The sequence below is a fragment of the Hypomesus nipponensis genome, chromosome 11, assembly GCF_054491055.1.
Source record: "Hypomesus nipponensis isolate SF chromosome 11, ASM5449105v1, whole genome shotgun sequence".
Lineage (NCBI taxonomy): Eukaryota > Metazoa > Chordata > Actinopteri > Osmeriformes > Osmeridae > Hypomesus > Hypomesus nipponensis.
In genome coordinates, this window is record NC_140371.1 from 6,093,698 (window position 1) to 6,104,307 (window position 10,610).

The window sequence follows — 10,610 nt, forward strand, 5'->3', positions numbered from 1 at the left end:
ACTTCTGCCTGACATTTTACAACATAATTTATTGATTAAAGAGTTTCTTGATTGAAGAACAAATATTGCAAATATTGCTTTTCATTATAGTGGATTATTACCTTGATCCGTTTTGCTGTATAATGAGGATTGATCATGTTATATGCGAGTGACACTGAATATTCAGTCCAATATGTGCAATTACTGAGGTCAACCCATTAAATGTGCCTTCTGGGCATAAGAATGACCAAGGTGAATTGTGTTAGAAATAAAATACTTTTCTTAATGTAACGCAAAAGTAACGTAACGCCTTACACTCTACAGCAAGTAACGTAGTTACTTTACAAGGAATGTAACTAGTAACTGTAATTAGTTACTTTAAAAAGTAACGTTACCCAACACTGGTCCTAACCAGACTCTTGTACATTTCATTTGTACAGAGAGTTTGGCCTTGCTCCATTGACAAGCGTTGACTTCCTTGTAGGCGGGTACTCTGTTGAAGTTTAAAACTATTGGATCTGCCCAGAGCCACTCTGATCTGGCATAACCAATTGCTAGCTTTCGCCTTAGCCAATTCACCACTACTGTAACAAAGCTAGCTGCCATAGCTGGAAAATCAAACTGTTCCCGAACCCCGTGGGGAGGAAGGCCACAACATCATGGCCACCAACAAAACAGCAAAACTTGTTCTTGCTCCGGCTTTAGTTTATAGATATTCAGCAGTTTGCCACAACGGACCGAATGGCTTCGCTCGCATCTTTTTCCGCCGCCATTACGGAACTACAACACAAACTAGCGCACATCAACATCATCTTTCTCAGCCACTCCCTCTGTTCGCTGATTGGCCGGTTAAAAATGTACCTGCAAAATCTGACTTGCGGACTGAATGGCCAGACCGAGTACAGAAGCAAAATCAAAATTGAGCGGAAGTACGTAGGACGGCAGAGCCAGGCTAGCTAACTTTGGCATTTTGATGTGAATCATCCACATCAATAATCAAACTAATAGTAACGGAAGTAATTATGTATTTTGAATAGTCAACGTCATAGACATATGACAGTAGGCTAACTGTAGCGGAAACTTTATTTTGTAATGTGTGGTTTTGGCACTTTTCAGTTAGAATTTGCCACGTTACAGAGCCAGACAAGACTTTGCGGACGGTCCGCACATTCTCACGTCTGCTCAAAGGTTTGCGTGACGGCCCACACATTCTCACGTCAAGTTAATTTTTATACATCCCACCGTACGCGTGGAAACCAGCGTACGCAAGCTTTTTGTGTGTACGCAACGTTTATACATGAGGCCCCTGGAGCATTTCTTATGTGTACTGGGTATGTATGACGTTCATGAGTGCAGGAAGGCATTATTCACTTTCAACAAAACATATGGCACGATCAACTCAGATATTTGTTTTTTTCTTTTAGTTGCATATGTATTGCAGTGATGTATTACATTCAAAATTTGAAAAACAACGGAGACACGGTAATGTTCTGTTGTTATCTCGTGCAGTACTTAACTTTCAACATAAACTATTGCTACAACAATAGCAATAACAGCTAAAAAAAATTCATGTACATGTCATTTACCGATATACAGAATGGATAAAGCTATCATTGCAATAGGTTTCTGAACTATAGCTCACCTGAGTCATGCATTTACAATGCATAGATTTAATGTGCACTTGTTAAGACAATAATGCCATACTTATGGGATTATACTTAAATATATTAACTGGCATGTCTGTGTATATAGAGTTACGATTTCTTAACTTTTTCTTCCTAACTATCATCCATAGATTTAAAAATCACAGTCAGCAATATGTCCTTTGATTAATAATAAATTATATTGAAATTCAATATGGAAATTTAGTAAAATCAAAAATAATTTATAGGTATTTGACCTAGGAAGACCTAATCAAGACTAGTTCAAGTGCCATAGCTTAATGTAATCAAACATATACGTTCAAGTACTTTCAAACCTCAAATACTGTTGTTGTCATGTAATATTCTGTTTGCATATGAACATGGCATACATGTTCTACATTAAAACTGTGTTTAAACAGGGTTTTCTATTGAAGGTATCCTACTGTCTATTGTTGAACTAACCTTTGATTCAATATGAATGAAAACTACTGTGCAAAATATTGTAGGATTCTTTCTAACGATAAACATGGCTATGGCTTTTTTTTGTCTTTTGTGAATCTATAAAACTAAAATATACTAGATATATCCTATAATCCTACATCACCCCGAGTGAAGATACACAATAATAGACTGTAATGACCGTGGTATTACTCAAGCTACTTCAGTCCACCCTCAGTTTCCTGTGTGTAATTGTTTCTATGGTGGAAACCCCATTTGCATGTCCATTTGTAGGAGAAGCAGACCTGTTCTGGTATTCCTTCTTCTTTAGTGACACACTACGCTTCTTGTACGTCTGAAACCACACACACACACCACACAGGTTCAGGCATGCAAAGGCAACACTGATGAGTCTCCTCTCATTTGTGATTTGTAAGAGACTTAGCATTTGCTCACCTCTATATAGAAGTTTGAGAAGAGTATGATCAGAGTGACCATGTAGCCCATCTGGAAGTACAGCCAGCGGATTGGGAACCCACAGGGCCATACTACTGCACAGGCCGTCTGGGTTACGGTTAAAAAGAACTGGACCTTGAGGGAAAAACACAGTTGGTAGTAAATGAATTATTTGTTTTACACGCAAACACACACACAAGTATGCATAAATAAGTACCATTGATCCAATGCTTAAAAACCTTAAATGGATAGAGAAGGAAATATTTATTTAATTCAGTGTTAATGGATGAAGCTGTGCTAAAAATCAAAAAGCGGGCCAGAAAATTGTCTAGCCAAAGTATGGATTTTTGTAAGAACATATGTGTGTAGAAATTGAGATTTAGAACCATGAAGAATTTACATCTACTATAGGAAACTGTCAAAAGAAGCAGAACCAAGAATTCCAAAATTAATGTTGTTGTTATAAATGGCAAATATACTTGAAGTTATGTTGACATACAGGTTTGTACCGCCATGACACTGCATAAAAATCGCACCTAATCCCAATTAACACCTAACGTCCACAGATCTACTTTTTTTTTTATCTTGCAGTACTCTCGTAGTTTGTAATGGTTTCTATTTGAGAAGTAAAACTCACCAGCTGGCCCTGAGTGATGTATCTCTTCCACCAGAGGAATGGCCTCAAGGCCGGAATAGAGGACAGCCCATAGTAGGAATACATCAGGACGTGGATGAAGCTGTTCAGACAGGCACCAAAGTATGCTGGGAATGACAGAGGACACCAGGAGAGTCAGTACCAGTGTCAAAATAATATGTTGCTGGTGATTCTGGAGATGACTGATATTTTGTTCCATACCACCAGTCTATCTAACAACTGCCTTCAAGAAGACATTAAGTTGTATTCAAGATATTAAAAAGTAGTGATGACACCTTGCTAGCACAAACAGCTACTGAGGTTTTTCCGGTTATCCTGTCAGGCCCTGAGGGTTACATAGAAAATGCTGAAGCTAGGGCTCACAAGAAAGCAATTATGGCAAGGTGAGAGAATATAAACAACAAACTCTTCAAGACAAACATACCGTGAAATCAAAGACTGCTAAAGTATTGTCTGGAAATACTGTACTGCAGCTTTATAACCTACTGGTTTCCATGGTTCCTTTAAATTAATAATAGAGACTACTTATAAACTTTAGTTCATATTACATAAAAAACCTCCTTTCCGGTCTCAGTGGGTCTGGCTTTAGTGGATCAAAGTTATTCATCTGGTATAGCCAGCCACTGTTTGTTTGTGGACTCAGAAGGGGAGTCCACAAACAAGACCAAGTCTAGCCATCACTGTGGTGTCTAATGGTGCAGTTGGGGTATAAACACTCACAGTGACCACAGGGCACCCAGTTCATAACGAACCACCAGATGTTGAGCATGCTGGCATGGTGGTAGATGTGCAGGAATGTGATCTGATGGTTGTTCTTTCGGAGGATGAAGAAGAAGGTGTCCATGAACTCGATAAGTTTGGAGAAGTAGTACCACCAGAGAACATTCATGACCTAAAAGGATGAGAAAAAAAGGACACTGAGATACTGCAGCCAAGATTTCAGATTAGCTGAAACACTGTAAATCATTATTCCCCATAAAAGGTCACATCTCAATATGAAATAAGTAACACTTGTCTGTAACATAACGCTCTTGATGTTTCAGTTAAAATAAATACCACATTTGTAGAAGTTTTAATCACAGGAGAACAGTGAATGAGTGGGTGTCCTTATCGTCCAATGTTGCCCCAGAACATAAAAACAAGTCACCATGATGACAGCACAGACTAAATAGTCTGTCTGGCTGAGAGGCTTATATGCCAGGATTTGCAGGTAATGGCTGTCATAAATTGCATCAGTGGAGTTTACAGTGATTTTGTTCTGAAGTTAATAATCTGTAAAGATAAACCGAGACCGCAATAAAAATGTGGTAAAAACTGTATTACAACCAGAATCAAAGAAGTCCAGTTTGAGTAACTTACCTTGTTATCTGCTTCTCCAGCACTGTGTGAGTCTTGGCAGTAGAAATTGTAGCTACCTTGCCATACAGCAGTCACCAACTGAGGACAAACAAGGTGAATTAGGCAAGGGTGAATCTATTTCTCCCCCCCTCCATCCACACACACACACACACACAGCCCTACCTCACACTACATATTTGTTACATTACCCTTTACTCCACAAAGCATCATAGTATGACCTTCAATTTACTCAGAGATATTTATTTGATAGTTTTGTCCACTAGAGGCTTAGAGTTTGTAATTTTAAATCAATACTTTTAGGGCCTTGTTTTTGTGTTTCAAGACGCTCCTTCACAGTCCTGAATTCCAGTCACAAGTCAATTGGAGCTGTATTAAATAGTGATCCTGCATTGTTAATTGTTGTGAAGCACCGTCAGTATTTCATTCCGACCACTGATGCCGCAATATTTCAATGGAGTCCTTGTTCACACAATCAAATTTGGGAAGAAAATAGCTCTGCTTCTATTGGCCATAGCAGATATATAAGTCTCCTATCTAATTTACTAAAATTGTGTCATATGGTTGATGAGTTCTGTTTGCACCTGGGGAAAAATCATGGTCAAGGTCCCCCATCTTGAATTTAACATAATCCCCAAATCTGTTGTTTTGATATAAATCAGTGCATACACATCCCCAACTCTTTGTGAATGTTTGAACCAGGATTGGATATCTTCTGGAACAGGATGTGAAAACGGGGCCTTTCCAGAGCTAATTATTCTGATGATTTAGAGGTATACGGGGGGGGGGATTATCTTCTGGTTGTAAAAGCAGAGGAGCCCTGTGCATGGGCAGGACAGGGGAGGATATGGAGAGTAGGGCCAGCCAGGCCCTGGCAGATGTGCTCCGCTACTCAACTGTGTAATCCCTTGCAGAGGACAAATCAAACATAACAGTCTCTACGAAAAGTAGTGCACCTGAATACAGCAGAAATCCCATTGTTTTATTATATATATGAATCTGTGTTAGGCTTTTTTTAACAATAAGTGTTATTCAAGCTGTTTTGTTATTACCAATTTATGCTGTTGACAATTGTAATAGAATTTTAGGATGTATGTACAATTAATGTGTTTTAAATGTGGTTCATTGATAAGAAACATGCTGGAACATCAACTTCTGTTGTCTGCAGGAACGGGAGATAATTAAGTTGAGTTTGTAGAAGATTGAGAAGTTGTAAAGTGTTAGCAATTGTTGGGGGATTGTTTATAGTAGGTCAGATGGTAATCTGTATTAACTATTTCTGAGGGTAATGACCCCACAAAGGACAGTTGACTGTTTTGAATGGTCAACTTCTGGAGTTTTATGACTGCCTGACTTGGAGAGACTTCCAGTTTGGTTGTTTTATTACCTGGGGGGAAGAAGCTTTGGGACAGTGGGTCTGAAGGACTGTTGTTTAAACTCTGATTGTACGGAATGATTGTATTCTTTTAGGGAGTGAGCCAATGACAGAAGAGACATGGGACAGCTGCATGTCTGTGTTATGATTGTGGATGGACCAATGACCTTTGAGAACTGTGTGCTATAAAATGGTCTATTGAAGGATGTTCTTGGGAGTCCAGGACCTGTATGGAAATCAGAACTGATGATACCCTGTTTGTGCGCGTGCTACATCTGATCCCATCTGATAGATGTTCAGATGGTTTTGTGTTATTGTCTTATGTTTGTGTGACGATGTTGGTTTCATTTGTATCATTTTATTACGTTGGTGTAGATTTTTATTATGTATACGTCAAACTTCAAATAAACATTAACTTTATACTTCCCTCAACTTCAGCTTAACAATTGATTCTCCTAAAAACTTGTGACTGTTTTAATCCATTGTCTTTTCAGTTTATCAACTACTACAAAATCGGGAGATGTAAGGAACATTCTCATCGTATTAACTAACCAAGTTGCGTAGAGAAACAAAGATCTAAGTTTAAATAAAATGACTGCCTTATATTAATGCTAGCCTGTATTTACTGCAACAAATACAATCTGGTCAGCCAGGAACACATTCTGTATTCTTCATTCTTCCATTTTTCAAATGCCCCATTAAGGACACAATTAAGCTAACCTTACATATTACAAGCTGTTTGCCATGTGCCCTGGACAGGTGACAAGCGATGGCTTTGTACTTTAATTAAAGGCAAAGAAGAGTTTACTTTGTGGCAAGGGCAATGTCACACACAGGTCAGAGAATCACACCGAGAAAGCACAGCCAATCCAATGAAAGGTTACACAATACAGTTGTGAGGAGATGAGTCAATTTCGTCACAGATTGGAAATGATTCAACATTATATACATCCTGGTACTTCGGAAGAAGACAATATCCTGTCAAATGAATAGCTATTCCATTCGATTTCAGAAGTACCTGCTACATGATTATTAATGTTTGTATAAAGAAAAGTAGAGATCAGGCATTTATTTTTTACACCTGCACTACTGTAATGCCCTCAATAAACTACCCCTCCACCACCTAGTAGAAAACAGATGGACCCTTAAAATATACAACTAATGCACTGCAGTCAAAAGGCTGAGACAAATACAATAGAAAGCATTAAATAAACCGTTTAAAAAATGTAAACTACTATCTGATATCTAAAACTATTTTAATAGCTAGAACAACAATAGAGGTATTGTGCTCTCGCCTGCTGATTACAGTGCAAAAAAAAGTATTATGGATTTGACAGTTGACACAATGGTTCTGTTAGACTGCAGCTGTTCCCTACCCACTCCCCAATAGCATTGTGTATCTACCAGGCTGGCTTTCGGTGCAAGACGCCAGCAGCCACTGCTGGTTGGTGTCTAATCTGAAAAAGATTATCCCATTCCTCATTTAATTATACAGCACAATAAATAAATCTGCTGATCAGCTTTGCATTATCACTTTGCTATCAATCAAGTCATGGCCAGCACATGGTATTTTCAGCACACAATATTTTTACAGTGACTCACACTGATCCAGGATCAGGGTCCAGCCTGATCAAAATGATATCCAAAATGTACAACTGATTCCAGACCTACCCCCATACTCTGAGATGGGTCTGACAACAAAAATGAGATTAAGTTAAAGTGCGTTAAAAACTTTGAGCATTGGCTTGGGTCTGTCTGCGGTGTCCTTGAGTCTGCCTTGGGTATGCCTGCCTGCAGAGTTAGATTTTTGGGGCCCCTCATTGATTCCATTGTGCTTTACCTTTACACCATTCGCACAAAGTAATTGAAAAATAAAATGTTGGCTCAGGCAAGTCTGATCAGATGAATAGAAAGAAGAAAGAATGAATTATTATGATGTTGTTTCAAACCTCATAGAACATGTAGAAGGAGAGGACTGTGAGTCCCAGATTGTAGCCCACCATGACGCCCCTGCAGGAGAATGGCTGCCTGTGGCTCATAAATTTGGGCCCCATCCACACGATCAGCAGGTACATGACAGTCAGTGCAAAGGTTGGAGTATAGTTGTCCAGTAACAACCATCCCCGCACCCTCTCATCTGAAAAAAAGACAAAGAGAAAGAGAGTGAGTGGGAAACAGTGGAATATAGATGGATAATTCCCTTTACTTTTTCGCAACTATTTACAGTAGCTCCTTTCACATAAGGCAGTAGGTCTACTAGACAGAGAGGAATATCCAGTGGCCACATTGAAGGTATGTTTTGGATATTCGACATTACAGAGACAAGGAGAAGCAGCTGGGTGTTTGCTAAACTCCTAGAAAGGTTGTGTTAGAATCAGAGAGGTGCAAAAAGCACCGGAGCATTCCACTGCACAGGCATATGTAACCTGAGGCTGCTGTGAAGCAAGTTGATGCTTCACTGAAGATAACTATATATGTATATAGTTATTTTGTATAAAACATTCGGGAGGTCAATAAACAGATTTATTAACCTTTGAGAATGTCTTCTGGACCAATAGGAACAGCATATTCTAATTATCAAACTAGTATATAAGAAACATATGTATATGATATATGTAGGGATAATATGTATGTAGGGATTGCAGCTCCATATATACAGTATATGCATATATATATATATATACATATACTGTAAATGGAGTACATGCATATATATATATATATCCATATATATATACACACAATGCCTACAAACGTATATTCAGATACCACACATTCAGATGGCCACACATTAGCATATGGCTAATGGTAGATTTAGACATAATATGGAGCTGTGTGCCATAACCTTAACTAAATAAGAAGACATAACAGTAATTTTACTGTGCAGTATTACTCTACAGTACAACAATGAACTTAAAAGATAGATCATCATTCATATACATACCCCTGGGACCCATCCATGAGTCTATATACGTATTTACTTTATGATTGATTGTCTCCATCTCTGACCTGAGCAGACAAATGAAAGGTTTGAGAATCCGAAGAGACAGATTGCTTTATATGTCAAGTACTTTGAACCTTGTCACAGAAATATGAGGTCATTTATATCCCTTATCTATTTAGTGTCATCTGATATCGCGTAGACCTTATTAATTAGGAATGCTAACAGTTGCAATGGACATACAGCAGTAAAACAAAAATCTTTGAACTTACAAAATTAAAAACCCTTCTTGCAGCCTGTTACCTCAATGGTCCAGAGTTCAACTGTTATACTGCTGAAAATATATGGTAAATCACTACAGTGCCACATCTTTAGTATGATGGAGACTGTCAGTTTGAGAATGTTTACAATATATGTAGGCTAGGCCTATGTCCATTTTAAAACATGCACAGACTAGAGAGACAAGTTGAAGGGAAATTCAAGCTCAATCAAAGCTATGACGTCATGCTGATCACTGATTTAGCTATTCCAAAGATCTTTCTGTCTTTCTGTCTGTCTGTCTGTCTGTCTGTCTGTCTGTCTGTCTGTCTGTCTGTCTGTCTGTCTGTCTGTCTGTCTGTCTGTCTGTCTTTCTGTCTGTCTGTCTGTCTGTCTGTCTGTCTGATCAGATTTCACAAAATCATACTGGGCAATTTTTTTTACCTTGAACTTAAATTACTTAACATTTTAGTAACTGACTGCCCATCGAAAAAGGGCTATATGTTGATGATTAACAAAAAATATAGGTTCAAGTCTAGCGTTTGTAAAGGTACAGATCCAGGGAAAAAGAATCAGGTGAGGATCAACTCTGACATTGAAACGGCGAAAAGTTACTGGTGGGTGAAGTGATACAAAAAACTCCACAATGCAACTAGGGCAAGCCGGCCTTGCTGCACTATCTGTATAGGCTACCCGGACTGACGAGTCCATAATAGACTTTTGGCTTAACTTTTTAAAGCAATATCAACGTTATGTTCGTTTTCCTCTTGGGAAAAGTTACTGTGTATTGCAGGAAAGAAGCGTGTGAATGGTCTAGGGTCTAGCATAATGTAGTTGGTTGTTCATCGTTATTATTGAGTTCGGCTACAGTCATGGTATTATGATGAAAGTGGGAGTACAATGGTCGACTTTTTGTTCAAATTAGTTTGTATGATAACCTAGAAATGTTATCACGGTTCTTAAAAAATTAGAGCATAAATATCACCATCGTTTGCATCATAGAGGTCACCTGACTCAGCATCCTACTTTGCTGTGCGCTTTTTGGCTGCACAAGCGCGGCATTATGAATAAAAATACAAACCGAAGCGCAAGGCATGTAATCATACAAACCTTTGAGATACGTCAATAGTGAAAACATAAAGCATAATGTCCTTCATAATAACATCAGAAATATATCATTAAAATCGGTGCCTACCTTTAAAGGATACGTAACCTTGGCTGCCCGTTTCCAGCACTAATGTGTAGCCTAGATATCGGTGGAAATTGTGGGAGGAACGTTGGCATGTCCTGCATGCGCGGTTGAAGTGACCCAACAGAGGTCTGAATAAAAAAATTCCCCATGGCCATCATGCACAAAGTGTAATGTAGCCTCTTAAGGCTACTTTACAGTATAGCCAACATTCTCCTATTTGAACGGTTAAGGATTTTTTTTAAAGATTCGTGCCTATTTGTCATACTTTAAAACAAAAAAAACATTTCTGATATTAAGATCCTAATTGTAAAGACCGA

General features: G+C 38.5%; 1 protein-coding gene across 2 annotated transcripts; it reads right to left on the reverse strand.

The window, feature by feature from the left end:
* Positions 1 to 1,385: 1,385 nt before the first annotated feature.
* Positions 1,386 to 10,435, reverse strand: elovl5 (ELOVL fatty acid elongase 5). 2 transcript variants are annotated; one of them, XM_084708875.1, is made up of 9 exons: positions 10,297 to 10,435; positions 9,116 to 9,177; positions 8,847 to 8,911; positions 7,852 to 8,039; positions 4,531 to 4,608; positions 3,892 to 4,063; positions 3,154 to 3,278; positions 2,517 to 2,651; positions 1,386 to 2,415 (listed from the first exon to the last, which is right to left on the reverse strand). In XM_084708875.1, the coding sequence occupies exons 3-9, from the start codon at positions 8,902 to 8,904 to the stop codon at positions 2,284 to 2,286; spliced, it is 888 nt and encodes a 295-aa protein (XP_084565001.1). In that variant the 5' UTR covers positions 8,905 to 8,911; positions 9,116 to 9,177; positions 10,297 to 10,435; the 3' UTR covers positions 1,386 to 2,283. The 2 variants fall into 2 exon arrangements, with proteins under 2 accessions (XP_084565001.1, XP_084565002.1); XM_084708876.1 differs by lacking the exon at positions 9,116 to 9,177 and having other exon boundaries at positions 10,297 to 10,400.
* Between the last annotated feature and the right edge of the window lie 175 nt (positions 10,436 to 10,610).